Source organism: Haliaeetus leucocephalus, unplaced genomic scaffold (assembly GCF_000737465.1).
Source record: "Haliaeetus leucocephalus isolate CR32 unplaced genomic scaffold, Haliaeetus_leucocephalus-4.0 Scaffold3, whole genome shotgun sequence".
In the NCBI taxonomy this organism is placed as follows: domain Eukaryota; kingdom Metazoa; phylum Chordata; class Aves; order Accipitriformes; family Accipitridae; genus Haliaeetus; species Haliaeetus leucocephalus.
In genome coordinates, this window is record NW_010972439.1 from 18197 (window position 1) to 38112 (window position 19916).

General features: G+C 37.4%; 1 protein-coding gene across 1 annotated transcript in view; it reads right to left on the reverse strand.

Annotated features, from left to right (window-relative positions):
- Window positions 1-3323: 3323 nt before the first annotated feature.
- RPRD1A (regulation of nuclear pre-mRNA domain containing 1A) overlaps window positions 3324-19916 on the reverse strand; it is a 41870-nt gene continuing 25277 nt past the window's right edge. The window contains exon 7 of the mRNA XM_010573844.1: window positions 3324-3488. Coding sequence (XP_010572146.1) covers window positions 3339-3488 — 150 coding nt within the window. The 3' untranslated portion in view covers window positions 3324-3338. The remainder of the gene's footprint in view (window positions 3489-19916) is intronic.

A 19916-nucleotide genomic window follows, 5' to 3' on the forward strand; every position in this document is an offset into this window, starting at 1 on the left:
TGCTTTTTTTGGAGAATGCTCAATAAAAGTGCAATATAGTGAAGCAAATAATCTAATTATCATGCTTTCATTATTAGATGAAAAATGTTCAGATATTTTATAATTGTGCCTTCTGTAGGGTCGGTGTTCTGGTTTGAGTAGAGTCAGACCACGCTAGAAGAGACGGGCAGGGTACACCCACACATCTTCCTTCCCAGGGTGGTAACACCCCAAAGCAGTTCTATTGTATAATCCCATCTACAGCTAAAACATTGTGCTGCCCAGTTTCACACTGCTATTCTGTTTTGACAAAAGTTGACATTTGTTTTGCTTTTCATTTCCACACAGGTATGTTCTCCCTTTCAGCTCCTAGGCACGCTTCCTTTCCCTACCCAGTCTCTTTTCTTCCTGAGAATGTCAGAAGTACATACGTTAAGCTTTGGAACCTGAGAATTTGGAGGTATTTTTTGATACTACAGGGCTGCATTTGTATCGTACCATGTTATCTCCTGCTATACTATTACAATTACAATATAAATCTTCTAACTAGTTGATATCTGATGCCTTTCCCATATAAATAACAAAAACCATACCATTCAGCCACTAATATATGACACTTGCTATAAGAGTGACCTTTACCTTCTGCACGTCCTCTTTTCCAAACAAATGTTGAAGGATCATTTCCAAAACCCGAGCTATGAAATATTCCTTGAAGTAAACAATTTCACAGTAAAATAAAGAAAAATATATCCAGAAAATAGCACTTTCTCAAAATTAAAACCTATATACAATCAGGAAGTTGAGATTTTTTCCTCCTTCTTTTATCAGTTCTACATTATCTTTCAATAAGCAACAATATCGCTAAGAGTTATGAATAGGAAAAACAAGCCTAGTGAAGTAAAACTGTCATGTCTTTTTTAATACTCTTGAGAGATCAAGGAAATTCATCATCCAACTTTATTATTATAACTATTTTTAATTAAGGTAGCAAAAGTCTGTTTAAGCTTAATTCCCTGTGGTTTTGAGTATCCAAGACTTAGATCCTTCAATGCACCCTGAACAAGCCGTGCCACTGCACTTATTACCACCTCTGGGTACAAATTAAGTTTTCCATGGATGGGATTCAACTGTGAACTCACTATTTATCCTTCTTGTTTTATGATTTGTTTTATCATTCTTAATAAAGTAAGCTTTTTTAACATTTAACACAAATTTGGTGCTATTCGTTAGCAAGACTGAGCTTTAACTGCAACTGTAATGCACATACATGTATATAAGAATTTATGCGCTGAGTTTAATGTACTAGAACAGAAATATTCAAAACATTAAAACTGTACCTGAACATTCACTTTCTTATCAAGAATCTATGCCGAAAAGATGCCAATAAGTGTTATTTAATTTTGCATATTAAACTAAAGAAACACTCTGGATTCATTATCGTTAGCTTCTTTTTCCTATGGAGTGGAAAACTGCCACTCAAAACTTACAAATCTTTGGACAGCTAGCAAGCTCTGATGAACTATTTTCAGCATTCCTATCTGTCAGATTTTTTGATGAAATTAGTATTCTACATTGCATGCTACCAAATGCTATGTCAACAGCTTGTATTTTTATCTTTTGGGATTTCTTCCCGACTTAACTGAGGTCTAATTCATGGCAACCTCCATGAGAAAAGATAATTGGACTGAGGTGCTTATGACCAAGTGTATCTATTTTAAAGAGAAAGATTATTCTCCATTCGCATCCAACAAGTATTCTAGTGATTAGGCCTGTAGAAGTCAATAACAAGTGACAGATCACTATCTTCAACAGTTTCACTCCAGGACTATTTTGAGTTGTGGTTTTTGAAAAGGAAGAATAGATTTTTCTAAGAAAACTTGCTTTCATGTGAGGAGAATTAAACTTGTAAACTGGGAACTTAACTGATGGAGAACAATGCCTGACAAGTGCAAACCCATGAGCAAAATGCAATCATTAAATACTCCGATGATCTATCCAACTCAAACACTTGCAGCTCAGGTTTTTAAGGTCATCTAAATGCCAAGGGCACAGGTAGGCATTTTTTATATACTTCTTTCAACAATTACGTGCCTAATTCCAGTTGACTGAAAAGCCTCAACTTTCTGGCAATTTGCTAGACGCCTGTCTGTATCTTTTAAGTTTTTAAGTGAACTTAAAAGCTGGTGCATAGTATGGTAACAAGGACTTTTCACAAATCCAGCTACCTGTAGACAAGTACCACATTTGTGCCATGCAAAGGACTTTTTTAAAAAACTACAGTCGGCAATAATTTTCCACTGTTTTGACTCATACACAGGCCTGAACTGTCTCCTCCTGTTCTGTGAGAAAAGACAATCAAGATCTAGAAATGTTTGCTGGAGTGGGTGGAGGTGCAGGGCTGGAAGCCCATGCTGGCCTCCGGGGTTTCTCAGTGGAAGAGGATGTACAGCATGGCTATATCATCGTGGTGCTGCGTGTATGGATGGTACGTAGCATTGTCGAACTTTAATAATGGGCATTTAACAATTGGGACAGTTTAGAGAATGACCTTTCAATTTAATTAAAGCTGTAAAATGGCTTCACATTTCTGGGATTAACCTTTTTAGATGGAGACGGATGTTCCAGAAAGGGATTAGAGTACAAATGAATGGTCCCTCAATTTAGAAACTAAGCAGCTGTAAAAAGAAGGTTACAATTTTGAAACATAATTAAATGGGTCGATTGTATAGTTTCTTACACTGACTTTTAAGTGATACTAAAATATTGCAATATTTTGAGTCATTTAAAGATCTGCTCAGTGTAACATGATTTATGTTTTCCAATACAAAATTGGTGACTAACATTTACTTCAAAAAAACCTACCTGACATGTTTTGGGAGTGGGTAATTTAAATGTAATGGACAGTAAGATCACTTTTAACTTTGCATTAAATTGCATCAACCTTCTTGCAAACATAAGCTTGTGATTTCCGCATTTCACTCCCTCACTAGTAACTGAAATGTCTCGAGTTAGAAGTATGTGCTGATTATATGTTGATCTACGTTAAATATAGGGTACATAAGAAAAACCTTAGCATGTTTTTTTGAGGGCACCCAACTAAAATCTTTACAAAATATAAGATAATTATCCATTCTTCAATGTAATAGACACAGATGCCACGTTTATAAATGTACCCTTATGTTCACTCACCAATAAAATAGTAAACAAATCAACTTTTAAACCATTTTTTATAAATTATTAGAGTTTTTTTACTGACACTCTCCAACAATATACAAAAATAATACTACAAGTGTACCAATCATTCTGACCTACCCCTCATTTCACAGAAAAGTAGAGGTTATGGAAGGATGTTCTTGTAATCAATCATCGCTGTAGATGTCTCCTGCAAACGGTAAGTGTACGTGGCTGCCCGTGACATTGGGAAGTCGAGAGAGATCAGGCAGGTTCTGGATGCGTGACCTGAGTTCTTTCCGTACTTGGGACACTCTGGCTAGCTTGCGTTTGTACTCCTGTAATGCAGAAGAATTCAACATGAGGCTCTTTTGCTAATACCATCTCTACTACTTACTGCACTTGACGTTTTCCAAATAAAGTATTCCACCTGCAAGTTAGATGACTAAACATCCTTTAACAGGTGAGAACCCAGAGAACTGGGTGTTTTGGAGGGAGAGACATCAGGTCTAGCATTTTCTCAGCATCTGACTTCGGAAGCGTAGCCATGGGATTATTTTGCTTTGAATCGTTAAGTACATAAAAGCTAAACAAGGAAGACAATCCCAGTTAAAACAGCTACACACGTTTCTCCATGCAACTAGTAGAACGGGATTATTCTTAGAAACTGTATTAAGGATAATTGACACACATACTCTACTGTCACTCAGAGTATGACAGGATAAACTTGCTGATGTCACAGAAGTTACTTTCAGCTCATACTGATGAAAGAATAAAAACCAACCACATACCACCTAACCAGGCCTGGTGATCAGCCCCACCAAGCTGACCAATCATAAAAGTATTTTTTATTAACTTTTATAATAAAAACCATATTGCATCAGTACATTTATGGATCGAAACTTTTAGAACTGGGGACTTAGGATTTCACATTGTGTTGGAATACAGGTCAAACCACTCATAATTCATATATTTAATGATTATGAAGAACTTTTCACATGAAACAACATTATACAAGATAAAGTATTTAACACTGTAAGCCAGTGCACTAGAATGTAGTTAATGTTCACCTATTAAGAATACGAGACATAATGGAGAAGAATACCAGCTTGTATAAAATGAAAACAGTTATTCCAAAATGTAGGAAGATCAGGGTACAGTTTACAGGAATATTTACATTTCAAAAACTTGGAAACACATTTCTTTGGAGAGCAGAAGAGACTAAGCATTAGTAGGCAAAGCGGAGCTTCATGAAAATATACTGTAATTCCCGACACAACAAATTCAGATGCTTTCTAGTGCAGCTGCAGGTTTTGCTGCAGCCTGGGAACGACTGGAAATAACAAGAAATAGTTAACGTACAACTTGGATAATCAGTCCATGGATAACCAAGATCTCATGAATATAACCACTTCTAAATAATAGCGGGGAAAAAAATCTACATCATCCTGTAAAAGTGCCAAATATAAACACTTGAAAGTTCTAGTGAGTATAAAAACACTGTGCAAATGTCTATAAAAGATAATAATGCTATTTACAAGGTCTAAACATAATTTTAAACATTTTTCTATACTCTTAATAGCTGGAGTAAAAAGGGAGGCCAACGAAAAGACCTTTTGGTAGTAGAACCCAATACAGTAGTGCAAATATTAAATACCTGGGGCATGATCAGGATTATTGGACAAGGTCCAACACACCTAAAACCAAAGTTTGCGACTATCAGCAGCAGTGTGGCCTTCTTACCAAGGGCAGTAAGAGAACCACAACAAATCTTAAATTCTTAATGAGATGGTAATGCATAGCTAAAAAAAAAATAATTAAATCTTTACATAGAAAGAGAGAAAAAATGTCCCTGAATTAGGATCATCAATTCCTTGATATCATTTATATTTTAAAATTAAATATTACATACAGTTCAGAGTGTTATGAGATACCAAACACACCAAAAATACTACAGATGCCTAGTCAGCAGAACTGTAAACACTTGGTGACAGTACACAGGGCAAAGCAGCGTTCCTTTTATGATACAGATGACCGAAAAAGTCTTAAAATCGCAAGTCAGTGAGCTGATCCTGTGCAAGAGTCGTAGTCCTTTGCCAGCATGTAAAAAGCCAGTAACAGAATACTTCTTGCCCTTTTCACTATCTATTTCGGTCCATATTGCAGAGATACACTCCTGACTATCATTTTAGGGAATAGATTTTAATGTCAGAGGAAGAGATAGGTTTCATTGTTTAGTAAAACAAACAATTTGGCAATATACAGAACACTAGGTGACCAGAATCACTATTTGCAGAAGCAGGACGGCTGGAGATCAAGCATTGGGCAACAAGGGCTTTGAGCAAACTTGATGCTAGGAGACCTGCCCTCCGTTGTGAAAGATGTACTGCTGTACTGAAGAGGATGATTAGAACTGTAGGCAGAATCAAAACACCCAAAAGGCCCAAAATTAGTAAAAGAAATTAACTATAAAATAATCCCAGCAGTTAATTCTTGTAAATCATGTTTGAATCAGCTGAATCCTGATAGTTCACTCTCTGTCAATGAAGAATGTGAAGCAGCAAATCAGTATCCCTTCATAAACTCGAAGTGTGAAGCTAGGCAAATACGCACAGATCACACTTAGCAGCTAAATTCTCACAAGACTTTACTCCAAAACCTGAAATGTGCCTTAAATTAGATTGTCAGTTGCTTGACTGCATTAAAATTCCCTTCAGCTGATAATAAATCATTTCCATAGTAACATCACATTTCTGACATCCAGCATTTTCCATATGCGTTTTGCCTGGGACTTGTTGCCTAGTGAATATCAGCTTGATCAATATTACTGACAGTAGGTCCCTTTTTCTCGCTAAGAAAAGTGTTCTCATAAATTCAGTTTCCCATATAATAGTCTTCCTCTTGCCAATACGTTTAGTGTAATGCACGCTCTCAGGGAGTCAAAACTCGTTCCTTGTGCCTTCTCAGAAAGTAGAAACCTCAGAGAAAGTTTGCTCAAGCTTTTTATTACAAAACTAAATAAAAAATTACATTAGATTTTGTAATTCATTATATTATTGATGCAGTATAAGCTGCAGAATGCAATTTTAATACAATTTTGGTAATCCAAAGCATACGTGAGATCTGCGACTACAGGTTAGATGTCCATGACAATCCTCCCTCACAAGTAGAAATATTATTCACCTTATCCAGAGCAGCTCATTTTCCATGACACTCCCAAAACCATGCTAGAAATCACTGGAAATGTCCCATTTTCATGACTGGTGAGCAAGTTCAAAAGAGAGTTGTTTTTCAAGTACAGGAGTTTTAGCGGTTTTGAGGTACTTTCAAATGGGCTGCTTTCACAGCTTGATTCTATTTAAAATACTAGTCACTTCTGAAAGGGTTTGCTTATGTATTTTTAAGGCTGCTAATATAGTCCTGGCATTACCCAAGTAGTCCTGGACTGTTGGAATACAAGTATCAAGTACTCATTATCAACACTACTTGTTATATGTACAGCTTTTAATATTTTATCATAAAAGCATGCACATGTACCTACAACCTTTTTCCTCAACGTATACATTGAGAGTGTGACTTAATTAAAGCAGAGGAGCGGGAACAAGGTATCTTGGTGTTACTTCTGATATTGTTGCTCCATTAGAAATGCTGTATACTGTATAACCAAGTATCAATTTACCCCTATTGTTGACACTTCTAACTGCAGAAATCCTCATGGAAAATTTCAATTTCATTTTCATTATGTTGATTTTAAGATATAATTCAAATTACCCCTGTGTAAATGAGACAAGATTCAAGCTATTTACTTCAAACAGTCAAGGCCAGGCAGAAGTATGATGTCTTCTTTTGCTACAGCGAGCATAATTCGCATTGCTTGCTACCTATGGAGAACTTTACTCTTGTGCTATACGAGCAACCTGATGTACAGAATTAAGTCTCTTCAATTTCTTCAGCAGTCTAAGATAACACTACTTTCAAACAATAATTTTTTGTACTTCCAGTCATAAAAGTAGGTTTATGAGATAATTAGAAGAACTTATTTTGCTCATTAGAATCCCACTGATTACCACAGTTTCCATTACTTGACAGTGTAGAATATGGATATTTTGTGAAAGCAATGCTAACAACATATGGATTCCACACCCAGATTAACAGTAATTCTCTATCAAATAAGTACCAGGCAAACAAGCCAAATAATTTTTGATTAGACGCTACAATCACCATGAATAATAAAAATGTGGGCAGGCCAAACAGACTCTACTGCATAGAATATTTTCCCTTCCAACTGAAATAGGCTGAAATAGATCTTAATATAAAGTTCCTGCAATTACTGTAGAAAGATGCTACAGCCAAAACAACTTGGAACTTCATGGATATCCTTTCCTTTTACAACATTAATATGATTTAAACCCTCAAGTGATCACTAAGGCTATGGCATGCACCAAAATACTGCATGGCAGAAAATGTATAGCAAAGTGAAAGAAACAAAGTCTGATTCCAAAGCAAGAATAAAAGGTTTGCAGAAAACACAAATATTTAATCTGCACCCTTGTTGGCCACAGAAAGAAAGGTAAGGTGGAAATCAATACTCTCAATACAGAAAAACAAAACCCAAAAGGCTTAAAGGCTTTTAAGGTGTTGAGGGCATGTGTGTACTTCAGCATCCATGGCCTGTATATATATGGTATTTAAAACTGAGGTATCTGACTTTCTAGGTCCGTTCCAACCTTCCGATTTCAGGTGCAGATGTCGGAGCTGTGTCACAGAGCAAAGGCTTCTCGTGCACTGTGTCCAACAGCACAGAAACCACTAGAAATCGTCAAAGGCTCAGATGAAGGCAAATGGCATGTGATACCCTGATATCTAGGTTCTGAAGTTCAGAAACACAGTATGTGTGTGTGCGACTCCACCTTGTTAAAATCTAATGCCTCACCCAGTCTGGGTATTTTTCTGCAAGCAAGACTGACAACCAGGCTTGAAGGAGTCAGATAAGCCTCACTATGACTCTGGAAAACAGATCAGCAGGGTTAAATTTTGTGCTGCCTTTAAAAATTTGGCATGGCTTACGTTCGTCACCAGTATGATTAAAGGCTCAACCTATTTAACAGTGATAAGGATGAACAAAACCCTGAAATAACTTTCATTTAAGACCCTGAACAGAGTCTGAACACATCCATATGCTTCACACACACACACGGCTGAAAAATCAAGGACAGTTATGACAAGCTTAGGAAAGGACTGACTTGGCTAACCTTCCATTACACATTTTGCCTGTTTACTAGAAAACAGATTTTTGGAAGAAAGCTTCAGCTTTCAAGTATGTTATCATCTATCAGTTTTCCATTAGGTCTTACCACATTTAGAGCAAAATAAATAGCACTGAAAAAATGAGCACCTACCTAGTAACTGCTTTGTTTATTCCTTATTGTTCTATGCATTGCCCTATGCATTACTTACTGTACACATTAGTCTGTACACAGATTTACTAATACTTTCATAGGTTTTCTAATGCCATACTTCACCATTACAAAACAATTTATTCTTCAGAAAATTTCTTTGAGCTGAGAGATCAAAATGAAATGCATCCTCTGAGTATCCCATTTTTCTTAGTACTTAAAATTACCAAAAGAACTTAATTTAGAAAATTTATGTTGAAGCATTAAGTTAAAATATTAGACTCCTCAGCTTGTCTGCAAATGAAGCAACAGGAAGCAAGGAACTCAGAAGTTTGAAACCAACAAACTAAATAAGTGACCATCTGGGGAAAGTTTGATTAAGTGACTTTGTCTACCATTAACTGTTATGCTGTGGTACAGACAGGAATACACTGCAGATCTTCAAATCATAAATTCCTGAGTGCAGCAGTAATAAATAGGAATAAAGTATTTTACCAGGACATTTCCCATCTGAAGAAATGTGAAGTCCTTCACAGTGGTCACAAACTACTCTTCCCTTTCCTTGAAATTTCTTTGTCCAGCTCCTTCCAGCCTAAAGCTGGGTCTCAAATCTCGTTCACCCCAGACTTGACTCCTGGACTCCATCTCCATTCCTTGAACACTGTTCCTAGAACCAACCTCTTTGTCCAGCAAGGCTGTTTAATGCCTCTCAGCCTCCTGTCATGCCTGTATTCACATGCTATACACACACTCACAACTGGGTTTTGCCTAACTGTTCCCATTTCCTTCCTTTCTGGCTCCATATCTGAATTCCTCTCACTCCAATCCTGGTCTGCACTTATCATTTTGTCTATAGTTTCAGCTGCATCTGGTTCCAGTACAAGCTATTTCTCCCCACTCCTATACTCAGCCTGTCCCTGTTCTCTGCCTACATAATATCTCCATCAGATCTCTCTATCACCTCATACCAGTTTTTGCTTCCATTCTCTTAGTCCAAAGGAATTCCAGTTCCTCCCATTTCAGTCCTACATGACGTTATTCTTTTCTGGCCGGTCACTCCCTTCCTTCTCAGCCAGCAGATCTCCTATTCCGTTCTTTACTCTAATGTCTAGTCCTGGATCCCTTCCTAATCTCTGCAGCCTCTGGTGCCAAGTTCCATGGGAACTTGTCCAAGTTTTGCATTCAAACCCATCGGATTCCACCTCCCGATTACTTAGACTCATGGAAGCCATGGACAACCCACCCATGGAAGAATTTCTCTGCTCTCATGTCAGGTGCCTGGCCCATAGTCAGCCTAGAGAACAACTGTACACAGTTGCAACTGCAGAAGAAATCTTCTTTAGCCCAAGCTGGAAAACTCTCCGGTGGAGAAGCTCTTCATGGAAGTTAGTAATGTTTTAAGAAACCTCTGATGAGCCTAATAAAAGTAAGACTTTTCCAAAGGCTTGTAATTTCATTAAATTCAGGTTGATTTTCATTAGTATATCAAAATGCATGTCCCTGACAGAAAGAAGGATTTCCCCATTCCATAATACTTCCAGAAAGAACATGAATTATGTCATCTGAAAGAAAAGGTAATCTTTTAAGATTATTTTATTACAAACTTGTCCATAGCTTTATTCTTGAAGATTGTGTTGGCAAAAAGTTGGTCAATGTTTGGGAAAGTTAAAGAAAACAGGGACTTAGAAGCTTATTACCAGGAGTATTACTAGGCTTACTTAGTTTATATTTACCTCCATTCAATCATAAAGGTTCCACAGTGATGAATATTAATTTATAAAATAAATTACTATTTAAAGACATTGATTTAATTAGAGAATCTCTATGGCACAATGATTTAATTTAAAGCATTTCAGGATGGCAGATACGAGCAGCAGCAGCTTGAATGAAAAATGCCTGCTTGAGGTGAAATTTGGTCTCCTTGTGTTTTATTATCTGATACAGTGTTTTTATCTGGTTGAAAATTTAGCCATTATAATAAACTCAAAGCTACACACTTCCAAGAGATGTTTAAATTACACTGAATTCTTAATTTTCAAATCTTGGCTGACAGAATGAAGTTCTGGAGAACTTCTGATGACAAGCAATCAGGCACTTCAGAACAATTCTGAGCAATTCAAGTTGATACTCTATACGGACACACTTACAAGGGATAAAGCAGAACAGTTTTGAAAATAATAAAAAAAATTAAATGGCTGCAGGCTTAGTGATAGCTTCTTAAAGTTTCACCTATTCACAAATGATACGAAGGAAATCCAAATTAAATGATATCAGGGTTCAATTTTGAAGGAATTTATGAATGAAAAATTTTGATGGTCTACAGAAAAAAAAAAAAAAACCACCTTTGGCAATGCATTTAAAAGGAGTTGTGTAAAGTCTTCAGGCTCAAGTATTTACTGTACCTAACGGCTGAACGGTAAAAACTGCGTACATCAGACTCACATTCCTCCTTTCACGCAACCCTCGCCTGCAGGTCATTACAACAGCCTCAGTTCCAACTTCAGATTCCACATGTGCAATTCATCTTTCTGAAGCTAATGCTGTGGGTGTCGAACCACAAAAATGTGGACTTTGATGTTCATTATGTAACAAGGACATCTGAAAGCATGAAAATTCTGTAAAGCCAAGGCTACATGTAACTATTTTGAAGATGAAAAGTGAATCTGAGAATGAAAGTAACACTGCAGGTCACTAGGTAGGGGATTTATCTATAGCTAGCCAAGAGACCACTGTTTCAGATCCTTTTCTTTTGTCAAAGCCAGATCTACATAAAGTAGAAGCATGAGACCTAGTTCTGTTGTAGCAAGGCTAACTACTAGTAGCAGTCTAAGCAGCAGAGAGCTTAAAGCAGGCTAATATACATAGCTTTTGCAGCTGCAGTGTAGAGCCACTCAGTGTTAAACTGTGAGCAAGAAAGAAAGTGAATGAGAAGTGTTTGAATCAAGTGTTTTATTGACCTGAGATTGGGTATTAGCTATATTTCAACTGAAATAAATAAAAGAAATACAGATAGAGGACCTCAACTTTCTGCTACAGATGAGCCTCGGCTGCTGAGCTTGTTCATTTAAGTAATCGATCAGTGCAGCTCTATCTGTGCAAAAGTGGTCTTGGACATTTTGCATAAGCCTTTGAAACTAATTCTTCGTTTCTTTGGTTTTTTAAATTTTTTATTTTCCCAGTTCATAAATGACTCCTATCCAACTTGAAGAAACAGCTGTGAAGGACAACCACCTTACAATTCCAGAACAGTCTTACCTGAAAAGCATGTGGCTATTTCTTAAAGAGATTTTTAAAGAATGGTTCTCAAAATAAGCCATGAAATGCCAGAGGGTCATCCACTGTGTGTATACACTAATAAATTTCATCACCTAGACAGTTTTGTATTACACTTGTCAAGACATTCTCACAATTTCATTAAGTAGGTTGAAACATCTATTTTAGAGACATGGATTCTAAAGAAGAGGATTTAGTTACAGCTCAAAGATACGCATTCACAAGCCTGATTTGCTTTAACGGTAGTTGAAAGTGCTCAGCGTCACTTGAGAATTGCAACTATAGTTTACATGACTCATGAGAATAATTATCTGTGTAAGACAAACTGTTGATACGCTGCATGGTAATTTTGCTTTCCTCTCCTTTCAGGAGCGTGAAATAAATACTTCAAATGCAGTGTTCAGCAATGGGGATGGGAGCACAAGAAAGGTAAAGTTGGAAAGGGAGAACTACACAGCAGCAGTAGATATTCTGACTTACTTCTTGAAACTGCCCCTCATAGGTCCTGTAGCAATATCTCCAATAAAAACTACCATGCGTGATGTAAGCAACCAACCACACCCCTTCTACAGCCAACAAGAAAGAAGCAGAATCTTAAATTTCCTAACAATGCACATAGATACAAGTTCCATCTTTTAAAAAACAGTGCGTATCCTCAAGCTTTAGTATTAAAATACTATGATGAGAAAGTTTTGCATAAGGTAAGCCATACCAATACAGAGCACAGAACAATTACAAGAAAAATTCACCATGTAAATGTCTCTTATCAAACAACCAACTTCAGGCAGCAAATTTGGCACACCTGCCCATTTTTTACATTATTTACCCTATTCTGAATCACTCAAATAGCTAGTTTTATTTTATAATAAAAGGGGGTAAAAAGAGGTTGTCAGAGCAGAAATTATGAGCAACCAGAGAAGAAAAAGTCTAGAGAAAAAGCAGAACAAGTAAGGAGCATTAAAAAGAACATGGAAAGCCATTTACAGTGTTTTCCCTGAAGTTTTCTTTCCCATTATGAACTATTTTCCTCCCAAAAGCCTACACCTTACAATAACCCCACTAATGCACATCCTTCTGTGATCTACTGATAAAAGAAAACATGTATCAGAGGTTAGCAATCATTTCTAAAATGTCTTAGCCTTTTAAAGCATCTTTCATCCATTCAAGCCACATGTGTTTCATAAAAAGGTCTTTAAAATTATTATTCTGGTTTTTATAGAAGCTCTAAGAGTACCTGTGGGGTTTTCTGTTTTGTAGGTCTGTATTTCTATCCAGCTGTGGATGAAGTGACCTTGGAAGATCAAGTCATCAGGAGAACATAGTAAGTTAAATGTTAAAGTAATTTATTACTAAGGTATTTACAAATGAAACCACAAGTAATTCAGTAGATGTGTTACAGAGGAAAAAATACAAATAATGTAAAAAATTCTTTCATTCTTTCAATTTTCATCCAGTTTTTAATAAATGTGTAATTTTGGAATCAAGGGAAACACAGGGAAGAATCATTGTTGGCAAAGTACAGCATTTCAGATATTGCTGATAAAGATTCTAATGACTGAGATTTCTGACTATCCAGTAGGCAGAAATAAAATATCTAAACAGTTACTCTTCTTCATCAGTTCCTTTGCTGTATTTCTTAAACTACTTATTTGGGTGTCCACAGTGTTGAAAAAAATGGAATTATACGAAGTAGTAAATCACTCAAATTCTCTGTTTTGCCATGTGCTTCTTGCATGTCAGTATTCAAGTCACTTGGGTACATTTTCACTGGGTACATCACCCTGGGGTTTTTTTCGTATGACAGACACTCCAAATTTATCCCTTATTCATACAAAATCCACTCTCACAAACTTGATGCTGTTTTAAATTTGTATCAAAGGTTCCAGAGAAAAACTCAGGCTCTACTGCCATTTGTACACACTAAAATAAGAACCTAAAATCTTTTAAAATGTTGTTTTTCCTTATAGTACCTCAGGAAAGCAGACAAGTACGTGGGTTTTATCAGATTTGATGTCCAAATTACAAAATAATTACATCTGTCTCATTTCACTGGTGAGATGCTTCAAATTCCCTGAGAAAACAAGACCTGAAGTAGCAATGGATACTGTACTCTTGCTGCAGAAAAGCGCTTACCATTGTGGCAAACTGAATCAAATACAAATTGAATATACGTGGCTTGCAGGACAATTTAAGATTTTTTTTAGAATAATTATCCATCTCTTCCCTACTTGTTCAGTAAACTTAAGACTGGTCTGTCCATAAACTCGTGCTTCCAGATCTCTCATAAACATGAAGTTTGAAAGAAAAAATAAAAATAAACTACACCTAGCATCTGATGACTGGGACTTCCATCAACGGAAACAAAAGCAGCAGGTCTGAACCCGCAGCTGAACGTCAGGCACAAGCTGGATCGACTGGCTGGCACAGCAAAACCAGCCTGCCAGGACATGTTTTAAGATTTCTGGTCTGCTGGACATAATCAGTTGCGGAGTAGAGTAAGTGTTTATGAAGAACAATATAAATGCCCTCTGGGTGTATGTTTCCAGCCTGCTATGAGATACAGGGCTGATTAAACCATGACTTATACTAAAATATAGACTTGCACCCAAGCTTAAGCTACCATCTTAAAGAGCGACCGTAAAAGTCACTATGCATTCAGATTTTTAATTTTTTTTTTTTTTTAAAGGTCTCACCTTACAAAAAGAAAAAGGTAATTTCTCTACTGGCAACCTGCAGACCCACCTGCGAGTGAAAAAAAATCAAGCTAACCAGGCATTGCAAGCTGAAGGGGCTTAGCAGCCCAAACGAGTCCCCCAGTGACTCCTAGCCAGCTCTAGCAGGTCCTTGATGCTGCAACAACACAGCAAGAGGAGCCTCGGCTGAGAGAGGGCAAATAACTGCTGATGGCACGGAGAGCACAACTGTCCCCCCCCTTTCACAGCTAAAAAGAACAAACCACAAAACCATGCTTTTGCCATGGTTCAGGGAAAGTGACTTGCTCGCAGCTATGTTATCAAGAAGAGTCAAGACAATGGGGCCAAGTAAAAGCAGCAAAAAACCCTCCCAACTGTCATTCATACCCAGGTTGAAATCTGCAACTACGTAGGGCGTATTTCACTACATTGCCAGATCAACTGAACTTCGGAGGAGAAAGTTCACTGTGCAACATGGCAAAAGGTGTGTGATGTAGCATAAAAGTATGCTAGGTACTCAAATATTGGAAGAAAAATTATTGTTAAACACACGTGTGCAATGAAAAAGTGAGCAATGTGCTTTAACAAGTAAGCCTGTATGCAGCAGCATAAGAGAAAGCTTTTCTGCCATTAAACATTTTGCGGGCTGTGTAGAACATATCTCCTGCAGAAATTGTTTTAATGCAAGTTTGGACTTTGCAGAGTTGTCAGAATTGTACAGTATCTCCCCCTCCCACTAAGGCACGGAAAGCCTGCCTGCTCTCCCTCACAACAGTTCGTCTGTGCGTTTACATTTTTCACTGACAGCTTGGTTTTTATTGCAGCTCTAATGAAATTCAGTATTTTCCAGCAACTTTCTCCTACTGAAACTTGGGCGCTGGCTCACATGCAGAAAATAAAATTGCTCTAAATCATGAATTACATAATACAATTATGATTTCTTAAATTAACAAATACATATTTAAATGCTAAGCCTTTATCAATGCAAATCTGGAGTTTGTGCTGAGCATTTTATAACTGAAGATAGCTAAAACTTAGATTATACATCACAGTCTTTATTACTTTTGGTATTTTTAAGAGTAGCTTCTGTAAACTCTCTTGCTCTTTGGAGATGTGAGCTATTCAGACACCAGAAGACAATGAAGACTTACAAGCAACCCTAAAACTGAAGTTCAAGTGATCAAGATTATTCTACAGCCCACATATGGAATGACCCTCAGAAGCCCAAGAATTATTGCTGTTTAACAGAAGCATAAAGTTAAAGCCTACAGCTGCTACTAAGTGTGTACAATTCTTCTGATCATGTTGCATGAAAAGAACATTAATTTTCCACTGACTACGCTGGCTGTTATCCAGCATGGCTTCAAGGATTTGGGGCTAGGATATTTGCCAAGTTGTACATGCATACACACAGTGCAGAGGACACAAATGGAATAAATGAGATGCTCCTGGTCAGCACAGTGACAGGAAGTTTCTCCATCTTGAACCGTAAGATTTGGAAAAAAAAATGCTAATAGTTATTTTATGTTTTGCATATACATCAGACCAACAATTTTCAACTACCTGGCTTGAAAGCAGTTGCATGATCCTTTGGAGCCCAATCTTAGCAACACTGATTAGCCCAATAATAAAGCAGCACCCCTCTAGGACTCAAGGATTAGCACTAGGTGTAACAGGTCTACTGGAGTGTTGGTTGGGAATAAAGGAAGATCTCAGTGTTCCAAAAAACTGACCTGGTTTCTTGTCTCTGCATAAGGCAGAAGACACTAATCAGCCAGGAGGTTAAAAAAAAAAAAAAAAGTTGTTTCAGGGTGCTTCTTTCTAGAAATGCTGAGAACATGGGTACAAAACGGCTGCAGAAGAAACAGCCCATTACATTTTCAGTGGTATTAGGATGACTTTCACTTACAGGCATTGCAGCAAGAGAACGCATTGACAATCCATATAAATTACAAGTGAGAAGCTAGCCAGGAAACCAAAGGAGTAATGGTTTAAAGACTACTTTCTGGAGGATAGCCTAGTCATGTTACATTTCTTGCTGCTATCTGTGTTCTAAGACAGCACTATTACACAAGAAGAAATCCAGAAAACCAGGAATTATTCGTTCTTGAGAGGAACATGTCTGAAAAAGTTCATGCAGATTCCCCAGAACCAAACCAGCACACAGTGACTCTACTTTCTGTTTTGGGTTTGTACCTGCATCACTGTTTCTGCTTTATTCCACAACCTTTCAGCCTTAGGATAAAAAGGCTTTGAGATAACTTTGCTGAGCAAGAACACCTGATTTCTTCCACAGATAAGAATATTATAAATAGGGACTTTCCATTCCATATCTTCAGATAATGCCATAGCTAAGCACAGTCATTGTCCTACGGCCAAAAGAGCAAATTAACAGGTATACACATAGACAGAATTTAATTCTCTCTGCGGAGGTTGCATCTAATATCATCCTATGCTAAATGATGGGAATGGCACTCAATTCACCACATGACCTGTGATGGCAAGTACAAGAAATGCCCAGCTTTCACGATGGCATGCTAAATTGTTTTGCTAAACAGTCAGTGTACGCAATACTAATTGCAGTGGTACAGCTTCTACATCTAAATTGTTTAAAACTAAAGGTTGTTTAAAGTACCACTGGTTTAAAAAACAACAGCAGCTACAAAAATCACCACCACCAACAACAAAAAAGATTTCCTAGGGCAGAAGGCAGAAAATGGGGAAAGAGGAAAACATGATTTACTGACACCGATGCAGTATCCGTCACTTACATTGGTTATTACGGAATCACAGATGAGTGAAAGACTGAAAAGATATGACTAGAAGCTACCCACCAAGTATCAGTTTAACTCAATGCCTGATTTTTCTGGATGCCAAATGATTATCAGTATCTGGGATAAATCTGGTATGGTGATGGCACAGCTCGCTCGCTTCACCTATCAAATATACTGACCTTATAAAAAGAGCCACCACCTTTTGACCACAGTTCCCTATGGCTGATGGATGTCAATTACCTCCATCAGAAAACATGTAACTTAAAATGGGAGATTTTATGATGTTTCTAGAATACATATAGAATTTAACCAGGTTTCACTTTGATACTCTGATGTCTTCGGCAATGAATAGCACCAGATTCAGATTCACTGTCACTGTTGAGTCTAGATGTGTAGGATAGCAAAGACGAGGTGGAGGGAGATTCTATATGAACACAACGTTCTCAGTGTGTTCTTAGTGACCATGGTTTGAGGAGAAAGCAGAGCAAGTAATAGTGCAGAAAAGAAGAAATAAATCAATGGGTCAGATTACAAATAGTGAGTTAGGATATGACACAGGAAACAACTGATTTCCTATCTACTCCCCTTGCAGAATTATTCATCCTACTCTGGTAGTTACTAGCAACCTAGAAATAAATTACGTTAAAACTTTGTGTGTTTGAAACATTGCCAAGTGTAACACTTGGGGGAGATATACCGTCTGCTCAGTCTTCTGCCTTCTACTGTCTTCACGATGAAAGGGCTCACATTTATTGAGATCAGGACAGATCTGAGACTTGTTTTTAAAGAAGCTGCAAGGAGCTCAGCGCTCCACATAAAATCTAAAAACCTGTTTACAGGCACGACTCTGGAACAAACAATGTTGTCCCTCTACCTCCTTTGCTGTCAGATGAATGAGTATTTGGGTTGGAGTAAAGTGAACCTTATCTGAATGCTATTGACTGAAGAGAATCAAAGGATGAAAAGAAATACATAATTAGGAATGGAAAGGGGTAATGAGAACCTAACATTTGAGGAACTAGAGCAAAGTAATTACCTACTTGACCTCTAGGACCACAGCCAGATGTAAATCTTGCTTCTTCACATTGTTTTATTGCTATTTTTGACAAGTCATTAATGTGCTATTTTCAGAAGTGACTTCAAAACAAAAATCTTTTGAATGGTGGAACTCAAAGCTCAAAGGCTTATCTCCAACTTTCAATGCTGTGTCTTTCAAAACTTGACTCCCCCCCTCTTGCAATGTAATAACTAACAGAGCAGCCACTACACATTTCCTACCCCCCAACTCTGCATGCAGCAGAGCTTTAAAACCGATGCACGTGCTGACTGCAGAACTGAATCTCCACATCTGATTTACAGGGCCTCAAAGATGGAGCAGCATACAAAAGTCTGGTTTGGATGCAAGGGGAGGAGGGGTGGGGGAACCCAAACAAAAAACAACCCCAAAACACAGAGAGAAACATTTAACTTGCAGGAAGATCAAAGGCTTAATTTTACAGCGATTTCTATCTATTAGTTAACACTGGCCTATGCTTAAATCAAAGACTTGCAGAATAGCATCAAATACTTCAGGACTTGTGCTAAATGACAAAATACTGATTAATATTCCAGCCCTCTGGTGCACATCTACTGTAACTTCTACAATTATTTTAAAAAGCATGTGGCATTCTTCCTACTCAGCTTCCTCCCTCACCCCCACTTACAAATGATATGTATGCTATGGCAAACAAACCCAGCTATGGAGAGAGAACTGATCTCCTGCACCGAGAAACCAGTCTGATTCAGGGAGGTAAGGCTGGGGCCAGATGACGCTGTTAACAGTAATTTCTCTCCTCTAAGTCCTTATTTTGTCCACTAACAAAAATGTAAAACCTATTTGTCCCTTATGTTCACTAAACGTTCTGCCTAAAAAGTGACAGTACACTCCTCTCCTGCCTATGCCCTTCAAAAATACCATTCTCATTCACTTAAAAAAAAGTGTTTTTTTCTAAATTGGGTAGTGTAAAAGTGTGGAAAAGCAAGTAACTAAAATTCCTTTTTGATATTTAGGCAACAAAGTGTTCCCAATATTCCCATTTAAATATGTAACATCCCATTTCAAATACTGAAGTTCTTCTTCAATTTGAAAAAGTTATGATTTTTCTTCATTGCCTTGATGGAGCAGCATACTTTTTATTTAATAACTGTGCCAAAGTTTTTTTTCAATCAATTTGAATTCATAATATATTTCTAAATTACCAAACCACTGAGAATTTAGAACCTGCTGTGAGGTCAATTTCACAGATGAAGAAAATTAAACAGAAAGGTGCTTTTGTGAAAAACAAAGAATTTAACCTAGTAGTGAATCAGGCAAGAAAATAAAGCAGCTAGTGATGTTGGAGAGAGCAGCTCAAACCACTGGCTCTTTGGACTAATACTTTCAGAGAAATACTGTTTCAATCCTGTTACCACATGCAAGTATTTTACACCCTCAATAGTACCATTTATTCAAGATCAGACGCACAGTGGTAAAAGGATGTTCAGTGAACAATGATGCTATTTGATTCTTGTCAAGAAGCAGCTAAATGTCCTAACTCCATCCCAGTTAGCCAAATTCTCCATCCCACAGTAACTCCCACCCAGTGTGCCCC